This window comes from Oncorhynchus mykiss, chromosome 13, assembly GCF_013265735.2.
Source record: "Oncorhynchus mykiss isolate Arlee chromosome 13, USDA_OmykA_1.1, whole genome shotgun sequence".
In the NCBI taxonomy this organism is placed as follows: Eukaryota; Metazoa; Chordata; class Actinopteri; order Salmoniformes; family Salmonidae; genus Oncorhynchus; species Oncorhynchus mykiss.
In genome coordinates this window covers 24,261,227-24,280,717 of record NC_048577.1, presented here as the reverse complement: position 1 = coordinate 24,280,717, position 19,491 = coordinate 24,261,227, and the positions used below count along the sequence as shown (strand labels likewise).

The 19,491-nt window shown below is 44.6% G+C and overlaps 1 protein-coding gene across 2 annotated transcripts in view; it reads right to left on the bottom strand.

The window, feature by feature from the left end:
* Positions 1-18,771, bottom strand: part of LOC110486019 (homeobox protein Meis1) — a 38,300-nt gene extending 19,529 nt beyond the window's left edge. The window contains exons 1-8 of one of the 2 annotated variants that reach the window (XM_036940674.1): positions 18,137-18,771; positions 16,521-16,741; positions 15,525-15,666; positions 15,257-15,307; positions 14,843-14,893; positions 14,133-14,279; positions 11,787-11,898; positions 7,231-7,382 (exon numbers count right to left, since the gene is read on the bottom strand). In XM_036940674.1, the coding sequence (XP_036796569.1) occupies positions 7,231-7,382; positions 11,787-11,898; positions 14,133-14,279; positions 14,843-14,893; positions 15,257-15,307; positions 15,525-15,666; positions 16,521-16,741; positions 18,137-18,148 (888 nt within the window). In that variant the 5' untranslated portion in view covers positions 18,149-18,771. The remainder of the gene's footprint in view (positions 1-7,230; positions 7,383-11,786; positions 11,899-14,132; positions 14,280-14,842; positions 14,894-15,256; positions 15,308-15,524; positions 15,667-16,520; positions 16,742-18,136) is intronic. The other variant, XM_036940673.1, reaches the window with a different exon arrangement.
* Between the last annotated feature and the right edge of the window lie 720 nt (positions 18,772-19,491).

Genomic DNA, 19,491 nt, shown 5'->3' with positions numbered 1-19,491 from the left:
TAATCCTGTTAGCAAGGACTAGCGGCTCTAACCGCCCCAGAGTTAAGGCCGGGCCATCCCCAACCCTGTAATCAGCACTGAGGCCTGGGTCCCGTTCAGTAGGGTACCCTGTGGAAAAACGCATTGTAACCGAAAATGTAAAATATGTGTCCATATTGGACGAGTTCAGTATCTCCCCTTTTTGCTCTGTTTCAAAAGCTTTCTCCCTACTGGACATGACCCTTGGCTCTGACACAAGGAAGATGAAGTTGCCTCTCAACGCTGATCCAAGGTCAGTTTGTGATTTTTCCCTATAACGGTTACCGTTAGGATTATAGCATTTAAAGCTGATCCTAGATTTGGGCCTATAGGGACATTATACTCGGAGCACTCTGGCATGAATGGCGACACAGGTCTGCCGCCAGCTAGCAGCCACTCCATGCTCAGGCAAGAACTGCTCTCTAGCATGCTGGGACAGAATGAAACCATGTCCTCCAGGTGAATGGCTAATAGACACCAAATCTCCAAGGAGACAGAAGACACCAACAGCAGAAAAAGTAGTGTAGAGCAACACTAATACTCAGGGGCAACAGAGCTGAGCTAAGGCTTAGCTGAAACAACTAACCTGAAAATAAATGTAACTTGGCTTAGCTTCCAAACAACTAACTTGAAAATGAGCCTAACTTGGCTTAGAATTCCAAACAACTGACTCTACCGGAAACTGAAAGCAACTTGTCTTATCTTCCAAGCAACTAGATTTTTACAAACAACTAACTCTACCTTATAATTAATATAACTTGGCTTAGTATCCAAAATAACGGACTCTACCTGAAAATTTAACGTAGCTTGTCTTAGCTTCTAACACTATTGACTCTACCTCAAAATGAATGTCACTTCTTTTCAACTGTTAGCATGGGATACCGAGACTACCAACAGTCAACAGGCCTCTATTTCCCTCCCTCTCCCTCTCCCTCTCCACTTACAGCCAGCCTGACCACTCCGAGGGGAACACCTCGTCACCATGCCTTTCAGCACCACATTAACAGCAACAGAGGGAAGCGTCGTCAACCAGGCCGATCCTAGCAGGCAGGTCTAAACACATCAAATGGAAAGGGGGCCTCTACTGTCAAACTGGCGAGAGAGTCAGTGTTGGAGGGGTGTTGGTCAGAGGGGTTTGTAAACACACACATGCACATGTGCGAGAATGCACGCATGCCCGCACGCACTCACACATACACACGTGGGCATAATGTACACATATACGCACACACACACACAAACACATCATACACTCTTCCACCCTTCTGCAACACACTACACCACAACTCACATAGTGGGCCCTGACTTGCCTGGTGTCGACCACTAAGTGGCTGCCGCTGGGCTGTGGGTTGTGAGGCAGCCTAGGTGGTGACAGGCCAGCTGTACCAGTCTCCCACCTAGCAGCCATTCATCCAGCCAGGCAGGCAGGCCAATGTAGGCCTTAAACAGGGCCCAAAGCCCCAGGCTACATTCCTCTGCTGCTAGCCCCAGCAATGGAGCACGTCAACCAACCCCATCCCCCCCCCAAACAAGGGCCTCTAATGAGTGGGAGTACCTACTACTGACCAATCTCATTAGTAAACGGCAGTAACAGAATACGTGGCATTTCACGGCTATGGGGTAAAAGAGGGTAGGCAAGGGGGCTTGCCACTCTGTTCCACACCTGCTGTGTGGAGGGAAGGGTTGCTGTGAGCAAATGGGGGTTTGAGCTGCGAGCTCTTTGAGTTCACGACTGAACGATCAGCCCGGGCCAATTCAGGGGACGTTTTGGGAGGGTGATTATGTTGTTTACTGGACCAGTAAACCTGTTAGGAGGTTGTAATTACTCCTCATTTGGAGTGAGGAGCCGCTAACCAAGGGGCGGTCGGCCCAGCGCGCCCACAACCGGACACAGCTGAGTAGGACGGGGGCGAGAGGTGTGAGGTGAGAGGAGCGGCGAAAATAGGGGAGGGTAAACGTACTGTATATGAACCATCATCTCGGTCTGCAGAGTTCACCCATCTTTATTTAACACTACATCCCGAGAGAGAGCACTAGCTTTAGACGGGGTGTAATTGAACTACAGTCAGGCCAAATTCTAAACTTCACAAAAAATTCAAAATCTTAACAAACTCAGATTTGTTAGCATTTTGCCATTTGCGGCATTTTGGCAAGGGCAAAATAAAGATGGGTAAGGAGAGGGACACTCCCCCCAAAAAATATATCCAATGTGTGTCCAGCTGCTGTAGGGGAAAGCAATCAAGACAAAACATAAATTGCGGAGCAACACCAACGAGTCAGGTTTAACTGCTGAACTCGTCTCTAGTGCACCCCCAATCAAACTAAAGCTTCCCCCTGTTCACTGTGTACTGCCATCTGCCAATCTCCTCCAACGTCCTCGGTCCATTGGCCCTCTTCTCCTCACTTCATTATCCTTTCCGGGACTAAACACTGTCCATTTACCTTGTCAGAGAAAAAGGCCCCAGCCAGTGATGTATGTGACCACATGCTGGATTTCTGGGGAGGTCAATAAAGGCGACCCCCGCTGGGCGCTGAGTCCCAAGCCACTGGAGGTCCCTGGGGGCCTGTCAAAAAGGTAATGGATGATGTTTTCACTGCAGGGTGAGGGACCCAGAGAAAGAGCGAAGACCGTCCCCTGACACAATGGGGCGCCAGCATTGGATAAATGAACTCAGATGCCCCACAGGTCTCCTAAAAATACCCTGTTTGGCTGCCCCATCTTTCTGCTCCTCCCTTCTTTGTATGTGTCTCAAATGGTACCCTATTCCCTACATAGTGCACTACTTTTGACCAAAGCCATATAGGCTAGTAGTGCACTATGTAGGGAATTTGATTGCCACTGACTCCAATAATCGTCTTCTCATTACTTCCAAATATTTCCCTGGAACTCAAATAACTCAAATAACTCAAATAACTCAAATGGGCATCGAGAACAAAAATGATCTAAAAGAAAGGTTTAAAAACAGTGGCAAGAAGAACTTCAACTACCCCAACAAAGAGGCGCATTCAGCTAAAAAGGGAGGGTCATATTTTTAGTCTGAGAAGCCAAGACGTGATTATACACCATGTGTAATGTTCTTTATTCTTTAATTGGGTGGCGCCAACGATTCTGAGTGCTTGCTTGGATAGAATTAAGGTATAATCAGGAACCGTAGGTCCCGGGACTAAATTGAATTTACAAATATGAATATGGATAGATGGATTCGTCACACGTACATGAGTGGTGCTAGTCGGGGTGGTTTGGGGTTGGGGGGGGGGGGGGGGGGGGGGGGGGGGGGGGGGGGGGGCAGGAGAGACCAGTCAGGCTATAGTCAATATTTAATTTGTATAATTTCATGTCCCAGATCTAATGACATCAGGGCAAGACCGCATTATAAATGAGCCTCTGTGTAGACGGGGGGAGGGGGAACGGGGATGGGTATGGCTGGCTGCCGTTGGCATGGGACAGGGATTCCCAGCCAGCGTATATATAGGCTGCTGTGTGGCACACCATAGTTTGCCATGGGTGATTGGCACGTCAACATCCAAGGGGGCTCTGGCAATAAACAACCAATGACGAATGGGTTCAAATGACCTGTCGAACTTTGACCTTTGACGATCCCGGGGCGAGAGAGGATGAGGTCATTCCAGGGGCTTCCTGTGAAACGCTAGCCAGACTCCACTTTTTTCTGCTTAGGAGGGCATTCCTTTTTTTCAGGAAAGCAGGATAGAAAATGTTTCTGCATTGCATGGGTTACGAACTCTAAGGTTCGGGAATTAGGCCATCTCCACCCCACTTCAGATGTTCTCTTCACCTCTGTGTAACCAGAGCATTCCATAACTCACAGATGTGGGTGTTTTTTAATTACAGGTAACTTGACATTTATTCAAACCCAACTTCAATTAACAAAGTTACCGTACGCTTAGCGACCCAGTACAACTTCTTTCCCACCCGTTTCTGCTCAGGTTTGGGTAGAATGTGCTTTCAGGGTTGGAGCACGCGTTATTATTACAGCACATCTGTGAGCAAGAGGGTGGCAAATTAGCCTCTAATTGCATTAACAGGGATTATGCCTTCCACTTGGTTTTTGCTTTTTACATGAAACACTTTGTAAAAAGAGAAGCAAAAACATGTGAAGAAAACAGCACGTTCTGCGGTGGTTTCTCTTTTACAAGCTGTGGCTCCCCTCTCTCTCGCAGGCTTAAATATTCTGTTCACAACTAAGAGAAATTTTAAAAATCTCAAATGAAAAAAAAAAATATATATATTAATAAAAAATGAGGGAACTTGCTAACCCCTCCCTCACTCCTCACCCCGCCTCAGATCCCCCTCACCGTGGTAACGACACGCCAAATCCCAGTGGATCCTCCCACAATGTAGTGGGCATGGCAACAATCTGAACGCCTGGGTTTCGTCCCATTACCCTATCACATAATTACCTTTTCTTTGGGGAGCCCCGTGTGCAGAAAAAAAGCAGAGGGGGCTGTTTCCTAAATGGCACCATATTCCCTACATAGTGCACGACTTTTGATCAGAGCTCGATGGGCCCTGGTTATAGGTAGCGCACTGTATAGGGAATGGGGTGCCATTTGGGACGCAATCAGGGTCTCCTTTGGGCTTTTCGGGGCAACGGCTTTCGTTTACCACTAATTTCTTGATAAATTAAAAGGAAAAATACAATTTGTGTGAGTGGGTAAAGAGAGGGAATGGAGGAGATAGGGGTGTGAAAGGAAGAAAAGGCCTGTGGTTCCCTGCTGGAGGGGCAAGAGTGCTGCCCCATTTCTCACCAGGATTCCTGGTACACACACACACACACACGCACACACACATACACACACACACACACACACAAACACACACACACACACAAACACACACACACACACACACACACACACACACGCACACACACATACACACACACACACACACAAACACACACACACACACACACACACACACACACACAAACACACACACACACACACACACACACACACACACACACGCACACACACATCCGCAGCCAGTTTGCTAGACCACATGCATGAACCTTTACCAAGTCGTTGAGAATCGATACGGTGGAAATGGAAGACACTGTGCTCATAGTTCTAAATCCCACTTAACTGACCATGCACACAAACACACACACACACAAACATTTTACTCTCCAGAGAACCTGGGAATGTCTATGGTCAACCCTCTCTCCCTACCTCTCTTCCTCCCCCCCTCTCTCTACCTGGGTTATCTCTCCTCCCTCTCTCCCATATCCCATCTGCTGCAGGCTGCAGCCACCCAGGTTCAGTGGTAGGTCCTGGCAGCCACCTTGACCCCCATCGAGACATCCCGATTTAGCCTCTCCTTGTATGGAGCCTGGACAGAAAAAGGGGGGAAAATGCCTACATAGCAAAATCCTCTCAGTGTTTCTCTCTCAGTGCCTGCTGGCCAATTGACTAGCTTGCTAACTTTGGCCAAAGCTGTAAATCAGATATGTCTGTGTATGTCAGATATGTCTCCCTTTCCGTGAGGCTATGGACACAGATAATATTGCCTCCCTTTTTACTGCTACTACATTCTAGCTCTCACTCACGTCGGTAGCCATGAAGTGCTTTGAAAGGCTGGTCATGGCTCACATCAACAGCATCCTCCCGGATACCCTGGACCCACTCCAATTCGCATACTGCCCCAACAGATCCACAGATGATGCAATCTCAATTGCACTCCACACTGCCCTTTCCCACCTGGACAAAAGGAACACCTATGTGAGAATGCTGTTCATTGACTACAGCTCAGCGTTCAACACCATAATTGCCCACAAAGCTTATCACTAAGCAAAGGACCCTGGGACTAAACACCTCCCTCTGCAACTCGATCCTGGACTTCCTGACGGGCCGCCCCCAGGTGATAAGGGTAGGCAACAACACGTCTGCCACGCTGATCCTCAACACTGGGGCCCCTCAAGGGTGTGTACTTAGTCCCCTCCTGTACTCCCTGCGTGGCCAACACTCCAACACTATCATTAAGTTTGCTGATGACACAACAGTGATCACAGACAATGACGAGACAGCCTATAGGGAGGAGGTCAGAGAACTGGCAGTGTGGTGCCAGGACAACAGCCTCTCCCTCAATGTGAGCAAGACAAAGGAGCTGATCGTGGACTACAGGAAAAGGCGAGCCGAACAGGCCCCCATTAACGTCAACAGGGCTGTAGTGGAGCGGGTCGAGAGTTTCAAGTTCCTTGGTGTCCACATCACCAACGAACTATCATGGTCCAAACACACCAAGACAGTTGTGAAGAGGGCATGACAAAACCTTTTCCCCCTCAGGAGAGGGGATTTGGCATGGGTCCACAGATCCTCAAAATGTTCTACAGCTGTACCGCTGAGAGCATCCTGGCCAGTTGCATCACTACCTGGTATGGCAACTGCTGGGTACAGCTTCTACCCTCAAGCCATAAGACTACTGAACAATTAATCAAATGGCCACTGGACTATTACATTGACCCCCCCCCCCCCCCCATTTGTTTTGTACACTGCTGCTACTCACTGTTTATTATCTATGCATAGTCACTTCACCCCTACCTACATGTACAAATTACCTCAACTAACCTGTACCCCCGCACACTGACTTGGTACTGGTACCCCATGTATATAGCCTCGTTATTGTTATGTTATTGTGTTACTTTTTATAAATGTTTTTATTCCATTTTTTACTTTAGTTTATTTGGTAAATATTTTCTTGACTCTTCTTGAACTGCCCTGTTGGTTAAGGGCCTGTAAGTAAGCATTTCACGGTAAGGTCTTGTTGTATTTGGCGCATGTGACAAATATAGTTTGATTTGATGTGAATGTTAACCAAAGTCTTTTATCACAACTCACTTCACTCGTAGCGACTGACAGGAGAGTTAGGGAGAAGTTATCTACAAAATAATTTTCACTATAGCTTTGATATGCCTTGTCAAACAAACACACACGTACACACACCCGCATGACAACTTCGGTGGAGTCAATTCAAAAGTCATTTCAACAGCCAAATCCTTCTAAACCCGCTAGGCAGCAGTGGAAAAATCCCTCCCTCATTGCTACATTTCAGACTTGTCACAACAACCCTAAACACCCGTAAAGTATAACTGAGGCTAAAGGGCATGACTTGGAGCTCAAAATGGCCGCCGGTATTGAGGTCTCCCTGCTTGGTTTCTAAGAAGTGTAATGGTGATCCACCACTCTACTCACCGTTAAGTGCTGGAAGAGCCACGCCCTCATGATGTTGGTGGCCACTTTAGGGAAGATGCCTCGCTTCTTGTTGTGACGATCCCTCTTTTCCTTGTCAGGGTCGTCGTCGTCCCCAGTGCTGGGAGAGGCCACCCCGTTGTCCATGCAGTCACCTGTACAAACAAAGGCGACAGTTTGTGTGGGTGAGTGGTTTCGTTGGGGAGCTAAGGAGGGAGGTTTGGGACATTTCGGCTCCAACCTGGCAAACGACTATCTCCTCTTGGGCAAACAGAAAACAACTGCTAGTTTAGCTTCATAAATTGTATTTTTTTAAACAAATTTCCCCAGGTTGTGTAGGGAATAAGGACGGACCATTCTGCTACAACCTGGCTACCGACTATCTTCTCTTGGACAATAGTCAACTGCTCATTTTGCTTGTTGTGGAATGACAAACTTTATATTTTGCATGATTAGCCAGCGATCGTGCTTTCCTGGCCTTGCTTAAGCTGAATGTGTTGAGTTAGTGCATTAAAAGATAAATGTTTTCAACCAAAAGGAGAGAATTCTGCTGCAGCAATCTTGGGCAAAAGACAGCAACTGATCATGTTTTCTACAGACATTCTACCCTTTTTACACAGTTTTATCACAGCTCTGAACATATGGATTAAACTGCAGGATGCCGTAATAGAGTCACTGCTACACAGTCTTTCAGAATGCGAGGAGAAAGCTCTGAAGTTGAAATATGGATGGATCTGGGGGGGAAAATCTATTTCTCTCCACATTTCAAACGATTGACTCATCAACATCTTCATCCAAGAAACCTTCACATATTTATCAGAAGAGAGTGTCTGAACGAATAGGTTGAGTCTTCAATGTTCCATACAAAACACTCCCATGTACTGCACACGTGATGCACCAAACCTCCCCAGAACAAATATATATATATAAGGATTTATGAATATACATCTCAGAAAGCTTTTAAGCCAGGGGTTGAACTCTCTGACTCACTGTACTGTGGGGTTGAACTCTCTGACTCACTGTACTGTGGGGTTGAACTCTCTGACTCACTGTACTGTGGATTTGATATGACCCACCCAGAGCACCATCTATCCACCCCCAAAATCCATACAGTACACCTCCAAGATACCACAGACCTCGAGTGCGTCCCAAACGGCACCCTATTCCCTACATAGTGCACTACTTTTTGACCAGGGTCCATAGTGCTGAACTCTGTAAGGAATAGGGTGCCATTTGGGATGCACCCGCAGTCCAAAACCAGCCAATGATTTAATACCCAGTTTGTTCCTCTCGCTGTTTTTTCCTCTAAAGTCCGCCTCTTATGTTTACTTAGCTCCCATCTGGCCGAGGGAGCTACACTGCTGGCCCTGGGTTCACAATCCAAGATGTCTCATTGGAAGTGAATGCTCCTTCGATCTCGCCTGGTCTCAGATCGGTTTGTGCTGCCTTGCCAACTCCTATGGTCATTGTTTGGGGCACGCCGAGGGCTTTGCTAAAGACGAACTGGATGAAATGCTGGATTGAAGGTAGCCTGGCCCTGGATCACGCTGTACTGTCTTGCCAACTCTATCTAAGGAGTTGGCAAGACAGCACAACATATCTGGGACCAGGCTTCCTTCGATCCAACATTAAGTCCATTTCATCTTTAGCAAAGCCCCCACTAACTGCTAACCTCTCCACCCAAATGCAATTACAAATCATGTCGTACGCAGTATTCTTGTCAAGTGCCATGTAATGAGGTTAATTTTATTTAATCCCCCCCCCCCCTTTTAACAGCAACAGGCAAGGTTAGAGACAGTCAGTTAAAGCCGAGCAGAGCAGGCATATGGCAGCAACTACCGACCACATGAGTATAATACCAGTGGTGACTTCACTAGCTGGGAGGTTGACTTCGCTTAGGCTTCTCCTGCCATTACCTTCACCGCCAAAACAGAGGTGAGATTCTACTGGGACCGACAAGAGTCTGAGAAGGTGGAAATAATCATAAAAATTATGCTGAAGTCCATAAACAAGCTCTCGGCCTCATTAGGGGGACGACGGCGGACTCCCTCAGGCTGATTTACACACCGCACTGCGCCGCGTTGCGGCAGCGTTCTCGAGCCCAAACGCCACGAGGAGAGATATGCCGCCGCTGGGGTGACTTTGGGCCCAACCTGCTAATGGTTTGTGACAGCTCCGAGCTTCACAGCGAAAACTTGGGTAGCGGGTGGAGACGGAGACGGGGGATACGCGCTCTACAGTGACTAGAACTGCACATGTCAAATCCTCCTCCTCCTCTACATCCAGCTGTGTGTGACTGTGAAGGGGTGGGGGGGTTGTGTTAAAAGACGAAGGAAGGACCAAAGCGATGCAGTGGCTTGGGGAGGTCCGGAGAAAGTGGTAGTGGCAAAGGGAAGTCAACGCTACGCTTTGCTTTCCTGTTTGGCATCCAGTGGAGGAGTGAGGCCATACAAAGGAATGTGTTGCCCCTGGAAGAAAAAAAACTCTGAACATGAAGTCAGCTCAGCTGTGGTTATGCAGCCTTGACCATGCACACGCCAAACCAAAGGATTCATTGCTCACCCTCGCTCTCTTTCCCTCGCTCTCTTTCCCTCTCTCTCTCCCTCTTCTTTCTTTTATTCCCTTTGCCCTCATTCCATTCCCAGACTTTTTTTCTCCTTCTACCGTTCAATATCGCTGCTTGCTCCTTTCTCTTCCAGCGTCAAGGTTAAGGGGCACAAAAATCCACTTGCACTTTTCACGCAAACATTGTAAGTCAAGCTGCCGAAGCTCGGCGCTCGCAGCGGCTGCTGAGCTTTCAGAAGTGCTTGCACAACATGTTATTGGCCATGGTCTGGTGCAAGGGGCCTGGGAGGAGAGAGGACCTTTTATTTTGCACCAGGCTTCCGCCATTGGTCCTTTCTTGCAAGACGCACTTCCCTATAGGAGCAAGGTAGCCATGTGACCATTGTCCATTGACCATTGGCCAATCCAAGGGTCTGTGAAGAACGGCCTCGCTGCTCAGGCCAGGCTTGTGATAACTTCAAGCAACCATAAACAACAAAACACGGACAATGCACAAAGAAAAGATTGAGATGAATTGACTACTTGTCTTGGATGGACTTTCTCTATTGGCTACCTGCAAGCTCAAATGAACCGAAGCTAAATGTTTGACCAAACCGCAGACATCTCCATAGCGATGAACTAAGTCGTTGAAACAGTTTGCCTTCTTTGGGACATTATTTACCAGCTTTCCCTTTGTTTTCTTTCTTCCTCCTCTTTGCCCCGGCAATGACACCTCCCCTCCCTACAGGTGAGAGGTTTTTCTTTCAGTTAAAGTGGGAGATAACAAATCTCTCCTCAGGTATGTAATCAGGTTTTTCCTGAAAAGTCAGAAAACCATGACTATCCAGTGGTAGCTTCTCTGGTCCTCTAGGACTATCTACGAGATGCAAGGAACCAGTGTTAGGTTATCACTGGACGACATACCATAATAGGGATCAACAAAGAATCCACTTTCCAATAGAAGCTCAAACAATACGTTTCCGTCAAATACTACCCTTGATGGAGCCACAATTCCCCAACCATCCAAATGGGGAATAAAAAGGGCATTAGGGGTGTTTGTGTTCTGGGCCTTGTGTTCTGGGCCTTGTATTCTGGGCCTTGTGTTCTGGGTCTTGTGTTCTGGCTGTGTGACTGTATTTGTGTTTGGGAGTTAAAACACACAGATGTCCCCAAAGCAGTCCACCCGTGGCGGTGCTAAACTGAAAATGTATTCGGGAGATAACAAAACCCCTGAACGCTTGTTGCACTTGGCACACAAACAGCACTTTGCAAATGGCCCTGGTAATAGGTGATACACATCTGACTGAAACTATTTGGACAGTGTGGTGGGAGTCCACAAACCCAGAGCCCTGCTCATAAAGACGGCCAATAGCAGAGGAGAGAGAGTCCCTTTAAGTCTTCTTCTCTACCTCAACCATTAGGAGCTAGCCTAGCATTTTGTGTGTGTGTGTGTGTGTGTGTGTGTGTGTGTGTGTGTGTGTGTGTGTGCGTGCGTGCGTGCGTGCGTGCGTGCGTGTGTACGTGTGTGCGTGTGTGTTGCTCTCTGTTATTACTCTTTCCCCATGTCCAAATAAAAGAGGCGCAGAGGCTGGTATATAAATCGTCGCTCAGTCGACAAGAACATAATGCGCCCTTTCTTCCAGATCCAGTCCCAGGCTGAGCTCAGCACTCACATTTTTCTGTCAACCCTCATCACTCACTCTCTCTTTCTCTGTGCTGTCTCTCTTTCTGTTCAACATTACATCCAATCCAAACTCGACAACACGTGACACTCACTCATTGGCTTGACATCGGATCCGTCCCAACACTGTCTCGCTAACCGGAAAGTACTTGATAGGCCAACACGATAATGGTGGACACCTTTCTAGTATTTCTACCTGTAGGTGAATCTGATCTGTCCCAGAACTCTAAAATAGCTTCCTCGTTCCTCCCACTGATATGAAAGTATACTTGAAAGACAAAAGCAATAGTGATGGACACCTATCCTGTTATCTTACCTATCAGTGAGTCCTTACCTTCTTCACTGTTGTTGTCCCCACTGTGTGACGTGTGTCCCCCACTGGAGGGCCCGGGCGTCCCCGCCGAGCGAACTGATGCCGTGTCATCGTGGTCTCTGCTCCACGAGATCTGATTGGATGACATGACACCAACAATCAGCCAAGAAACTACCGTATGAATACGATTTACCACAGAGAGCGCGTCAATTGTCTATGCGCCATGTAGAAACCAAGGGCTTTAACAGGAGTTAGTCATAAAGAGTAATCCACGGCCGACTGATTCAAAGAGATGTGGATGGAGACCCTAGGTACGTCGGCACGAAAGCCGCATTCTTAGTTTCCTTACATATCATATCCACATTGTATGCAGTACATATCATGTGGAGGGAAAAGGAGAAACACTGTAGCCGCCTGTAGTAAACAGCCCTGTAAACAGCCCTGGCTAGCTACTCCCCTCAGTTGGCGGCGCATCGTGGCCAACTCAATGCTAACTCCAGGTCAGAATGCAAACCCTTATTACTCATAATTGTTTTTGACCAGCAAATGGATAATAATAAGTCCTCTTTGGGAAGGAAAAAAATGATAAATATATATCATGTATTACGCTGCATACCAAGAGAATGCCGTCAGGCTGTGGTAATCTAGAACATATGCTTAGAACACAAATGGTTAAAGCAGCAATGGCCAACTCCAACAAGAGGGGCTCCCAACGAAACGAGCCAGGGGGATAGAAGAGAGGGAGTGAGTACAGGACTGAAGAGATTGGTTCAGTCAGAATGGAACCGCTCCTGAGAGACCGAGGGTGGCAAGTACCGAGACACACACACACACATGTACACGAACACACACACATGCATATTCACACACCCACACCGCCAACCACCTCCCACTATTCACCCATAATCAGTGTTAGGTACTCCCTATGCAGCCCCACTTGAGAAGAGAAACTAAGTGTGGGATTAAGTGTGAAAAGGGTACACTATTGGGCTAGAGGTGAGGGGACAAAGTGCCTGTAAGGTAGGGTGGGTGTCGGGCGGGTGCTGTACCATGTATGGACTTATGGGTGGGAGAGTAAAGGCTGGTGGGACGGGTTATTGGGTTGACCTCCACATCCAGGGGCTACACTTGAGTGTGCTGCTTCATAACATATGCCATTTAGCAGACACTTTTATCCAAAGCGACTTGCATGTTAGTATATGTAACCCCAGCGGGAATCGAGCCGACGACAGGCTTTGCTAGCGCCACACTCTTACCAACTGAGCCACACAATTTGTTAAATCAAAAGCATAAGTCAAGAGTGCTTATAAGACTCAGGGGACCTGCGCTCATCATTGATCGCGGTGTTTGATCGATCATAAAAACACTCTGGCAGGTGGCAGCACACCGTCAAAGATGACCGTCAAAGTGCAAATCAGCGGATGTGACAGAAGTACTACTGGATGGAAGTCTCCCTATCTGATGGAAATGAGAGGACTGAAGGGGATACGTGTTCATTAGTGGATATATAGTAGTGTGATTCACACTAGAATACAGCATAGACTTGGATAGAGGATCATTTTATAATACAGAGCTTGGAACCCTGTAGTACAGTGAATGGGACACTCAGAGCATCTCAACAACAGGCTGACATAGGCTAGGGAAGCCTGAGTTTATGCTCGTTGCTTTGGTAAATGAAAGGGTGAAATGGTTAACAAGTTGCTGTGTGGCTGACATGGCACTCGGAGGAAGGGATTCCATATTCTTAAAGCCTTGCTCAAAGAGTGGGTGCAACGTGACTTGAAAACTGGCTTGGTTGCATTCACACGAAAAAGGAGCAGACTTGACTCTTCACCTCTTGTCCCTTTTTTGATCAATGGCATCTTTTTTCAAGCACATGCAGCACAATGAACATAATTAACACATAAAAACACCATAAAATTGCATAATAACAATTCAAATGTTTCCCACAGTCCCCCGAAGCTTATTCAAGAAGTTATATAATATAAGCCAAGCAACTGTTTTCTGGGATCCTTACTTCAAACACGTTTTTTCCAAAACATATTAATGTTCATGTCCGAAAAAAGATGAAACAATTTATTATGCTTTGAAATTAAATGGAATAGAAACCTTGTTCTCATGGTCATTTTGTCAAAATGTTAGGCCTACATTTGATATTTGATTTATTTTAAAGTCGCTTACTAATCTATATCACTAAGAGGAGGCCAACAATTTCCTAAATTATATGTTTTCCATTGGCCTATCCATTTTGATTAAACGATCTGGACAGCATAAAACGCGTGCGACATGTTCTCTGTATAGGCCTACAATTCAAATGCACTTAATAGACGACACGTATTAATACGCACGTAATAGACAAGAGCTTACCTGATCAAGAGGCCCAGACGATCTTGTAAAATCTTCACTGTCAGATTTATTTCCACCGTCCCTGTCGTCTATGACCAAATCAATGGGCATTTTTCCTTTCAAGCAGCTGATGTATCGATGACAGAAATTATCGCATAACTCGTGTACCTGCAAACACAGAGGACAACCAAACATGTATGAAAACTGAGTGAGCACTATACCATATGGGAAAGCCCTAAAAAAATAAAATGTAGGTGGTGGCAATGAATGGTAATTATAAAGAATAGCCTATCCCTGGCCTTGTGACAGGCCTAAGATACTATTCAAGCACATTGGCTTCAAAAATAGCAGAACTACATTACATCACAAGCATTTTACATTACTTGTAGAAAAACGAATGATTATTTTATTTGTCTTATTTTTTGTATATAATTGAGCGAGAACTGTAGGCTACTTTAGCAACTTCTTCTCCTCACTACTGAAAGTTGCAATACAGGCCTAACATGAGCAATATGGCGACTATTATATAAACGCCCTCGCCTAATATTCTGCAAGCGCATCCATCAATGACAACATTATCAACTCAGGGAACATGAACATTTACTTGGGCAACCAAATATACTACCACCACTATTGCACCTCTACTACGGAGTTATAGCCTAATGATATGCATCGTCGCAATCGATGGTGATAAAATATACCGTGCATGAGATGGGTATGAGTAAATATACCTTCTCCAGCTCGAGCAGATGAAACCGTAATACTTGAATTGCTTGTATCATCTAGAAGGAAAACGTTTGCATTAAAACATTTTATTCACATTTTGGAGCGTTACATTATTATTATCATTACATGTGTGTGTGTGTGTGTGTGTGTGTGTGTGTGTGTGTGTGTGTGTGTGTGTGAGAGAGAGAGATCATTAGGATTAAAATAATTAGCATAAAACGCAAACAAACTTCATGACAAGAAAATCGTTTTGACAGATTACGATTACACGAGCGTGTATCTGCTATGACACCATTAATAACAAGGACTGTGATGAAGTCCAATTCACACTAAAGTGTTGGCTACTGTAAACAATTCGTGAATGTATTCATAGGTTTGATACTGTTTCTGTGAAGGGCCTAAAGCAAGTGAGTTCTTACCAAGTTATCAATTTCTGGATTTGATGAAAATATAGGCTTCTCCGATCGAATCTGAAACAAAAGTGTTAGCAGTTCACTGTTCACTGAGTGTCATACATCATTCATAACCATGGTGTTCACATGCATAGGACAGTTTGTCGCTTACAAAGTTTCCACAATGCAGAATGACAAAACATCTATATATATGCACAACTGTTATCTACCCTAGAATATACTAATTTTAACGAATTTGAACTTCAACCAAAACAAGTAAATAGATATGTCCAACCTGTTTTGAAAATACTGCTATATCCTCATTAAAAGACTCGGAGGAACACACGTCGCCTCCAGCGACCCCAGTTTCTCTCGGCGTGCAAGTTGCTAATTCACATTTTTCAAAAATCAGAGCTAGAAGTGGGAAAAGAGGGTGCCTAAAAGGAAGAGAGAGGACATTAACACTGTACGCCGCCTTGGAAAGTTTGCGAGTCGGTATAGGCCCAAACTAAGAAAGTAGGTAACATCGGCTTTCACTCACATTGCCTACTGTCTTCAGTTGTAAATTGAATAAATATTGCACTAATAAAACATTCAGAAATGTATCAGCACAATAATTGCATAAAAGTAGGCCTAGTCTTACTGCGTGAAATACTGTATGGCATCCTCAGCTCTCGAGTGCCTTATTTAGAACACGATTCAACATATTAGGACAACGAAATAACGCCACATTCTTCAGTGAGATTAGCTCAGGCAAAAAAAATACTTTCAATAGAGTTTAAGACTATTAAACTTGGCCTGGAAATAGGCCTATATTATGGCACACACATATAAACAACGCTGCCTATACATTTTTTGAAGTATAGGCAGGGTAGTTTGAGAATGTGTTTGATGTACAACTTTTTAATTCTGAGAGTTGGATTTAGAAACACTTAGGGAGTTAGGTTATCTATCTCGACCACTGACTCCTGCTAAAAAATAGGATACATCCAAATCGTTAATTTTGTGAATGCAAAATAACATAATAGTTAGACTGAAAGCCAAATGCAAACATAGCCTATGCATCTTTTTCGATAACTCAGGGGACAATGTCATAATTTAACATTTCAAAGCAGATATACGTTTTAACAAGCCTATATAGCGCCATGCGTAATGACCGAACACAGAAGAGGTTATAATTAGCGAGAATTTCTCAAAGCCTCCCTCTCTCTTAAACTTCCATCGCTCACATTTGTGGTGCTTGATATCCCCAATGGTTATACACTTTATGTTGGCAGTAAAATAAACGTACCCGTAAATGGCATCTTTGTCTCTTTTTATAGCGTCGTTGACTGAGGAGCCCATACTGGGCGGTATGGCACTGGCGTGTGTTGAGTGCGGGTACTGGTGCGAGTGGAACTGGGGCCCGTGGTTCAGGTGAACCGCCTGCATGGAGCGCGCTGCATGAGGGTCCCCGTACATAGTCGAGGGCAGCCCTACTCCGTCCATTCCATAGTGGGGAAGGTCTTCATACTGTCAAAAGTGAAAGATAGAGAATATTCTAAAAGAATAACCAATGACACTGTTGTGCTACCTCTCCTGATTTTGAATGAAGGCCTGTGTTGATAATAGCTAAACTAAATGTAATAATATAATAATACTGACAATAAAAACGAATTATAAAGACTAATAACAAGAAAAATCTATTAACAAAAATGGTAAAATAGCTTAAATTATGTTGTTGGCAGTCTATACTAATTATAGCAATTAAGTCTAGGCCTACTAAATTAGTATATAAAATAAGTGCTAATGTGTTAGGTACATGATGCTAATAGTAGCCTATCGTATGTTTAGTGGTAGGAATAATATTAGTGGCAATAAAAGCCTATGTTGATCGTCTAATTAAATATCAATGGAAAATGTTTATTGTTTGTGGGTTAGTGTTGAATCATTAACATGTTAAAACGTTGTGAAAAAGAAGTTCACTTTTATGTGTCTACAACTTTCAAACGGTTTTGGTATGCGTAATTCTTTCAGGCAATTAGAACTACAGGGTCTTGCTTAGACAAAACAATATCACAAATGTCTACACTTTTCAGTCTGTATTCTTGCTGATAAAGAAATCAAATATTGTTCTGCTTATCTTGACAAAACTAATAGCTTAAAGAAACGTTTAAAATGACAGATGCATTTTTAGATAGGCTAATTGTTCATGCATGGCTTATACGTGGCCTATCTAAACTATTTCGAGTATATTTCGAGAACGTTTTGAAGTAATCAAATATTTGTTATCCTAAATGTTGAATTGATTTATTTGTATGTCATATATCAGATAAGAATGTATAAATATTATGAAATGTTGAAAAATACAGATATCAACAAACTAAACACAAAGCGAACATTCTTTACATAATTCGCATATCTGTAAAGACTGAAATTGCATACACACAAAACATTTGTGAATTGTCGTCCATGTTCTTGTTACCAAACCTACATAATGTTTTTGTAATCTTTTAAATTGAACACTGCCCCCCCCCCCCCCCCCCCCCCCCTCCAACATTAAACATTAAACACTGGCCCCCCCAAAGACGGATGCTGCGTTTATGAAATGCAGAATATCAAAACACATGTCATAATAGTACAAATGAATTATGTGATGAAGTTTGCAGTCTGCAGTCTATAGCTCTTTAGACAATATGAAAATGCAATTGTTTATTCTACTCACACACGTTCAAATGCTGAATAGTATAGGCCAGCACGTAGCAGAAGTATATTTGACAATTTATAGCTCTACCAAAGGGCCGAAACAACCTCTTATTGCATAGCTGCCTGCTTGTTTTGCCATACAAATGGAGAATTGCGCACAGTAATAAGCCACGTCTCAATTGTAGCTTTATTGCCATTGCTAAAAGTTCTGTCAATACACACCCGTTGCGCCATCGGCCTGTCACTCTCGCCGATTCCAATCGGACTCTAAACGTCTTCTACGAGGCCAGGGCTGAGGGAAAATAAACACCTAACTCCAAATGCAAGATTAAGAATATTGTGCTCGTCTCTCCAGAGAGGATGGTTGCTAGACTGCCAGCATAAATCCAGCAGTAGATAAAAACACCACAATCCAGTACAGAGCTCCTTCTCTTTCTCCTGGAGACCGTTCATAGACAAGCGACACTCGGCTACGACTTCACGCTTGAGACTGGTGTAAAATGCCCCTTACAGAAAAAGAAAAAAAACATTGATACTCTAGTCTCGCTCAACAAGCAAGCTGTCAATCAATATCGAGGTTGTCAAGTTGCTTAATTAATGATGACTCGTCGCGCTCTTCCCTCACTTGGAATTCTTCAGATATTCATGTAAAGATGTTCAAAAACAGTCCCCATCGTGTCCTCGATCACTTGCAACTCCAGTGAAGGTTTTCTTTGATGCAATAACATCCAAGTGGAGATCTGAAGAAGGAGGGGTGATATTTTCTTACTTAGTTTTTCTTAAAGGAGCCGTCGACTGTCCGTGGGTGTGTTGGTGGATCCCGATGTGCAGTGCGAATGCCGTGCTTGGGTCTCCAAATGCGCGCGCGTGTGTGTGTGTTGTTGCAGGGCGCATAACGCAGAGAGGGTAGCTTTGACCAATTTGTGCAAACCCGGAAGTAGTGGTGGCCATAACTGGTCACGTATTGGAATGGGCCACATCAAGTGGAGAACCAGGTGGGGGCGTTTGATAACTGTAAAAATAGCAGATATTCAATCGCAGATATTCAATCGCAGATAGGGGTTGCATTATCTGGTGCTCAACTGGAAGTTTTGCTGTGGCAATAACGAGCACTCCTTAGGTTATTTAAATAATACATATAAATATTAACAAAAGATAGGCTATAAATAAGCAAATAACTGACCATGAATAGAAACAGCTGTCCATTTTCCCCAAAAAATAAAAGTAGTCTAACAAATAAGCTATTCACTTATTTTTTTCTCAGGTTTATAATAGCACTCTAAAACATTTATTTTATTGGAGGTTGTGTGTCAGAATTTGAAACAACTTCGCATAATTGATTGACAGACCTTCTGTCCAATATGACAGTAGAAGTGGGAAGAGAATGGGCGCAATTAAGCGTACATCAAGCTACAGGCCTCTGTTCTCCAATACAAACATTGATGGTTTGGTGCTTTGGAGACATGGACAGCATTGTGTAATGAGAGCTTGCAAATAGATGACTGTACTTGTAAGTGTCAAAAGACAGTCACTGAACTACAGCCTATCAAGTTCAATAACTAAAGTTCCCTCGCCGA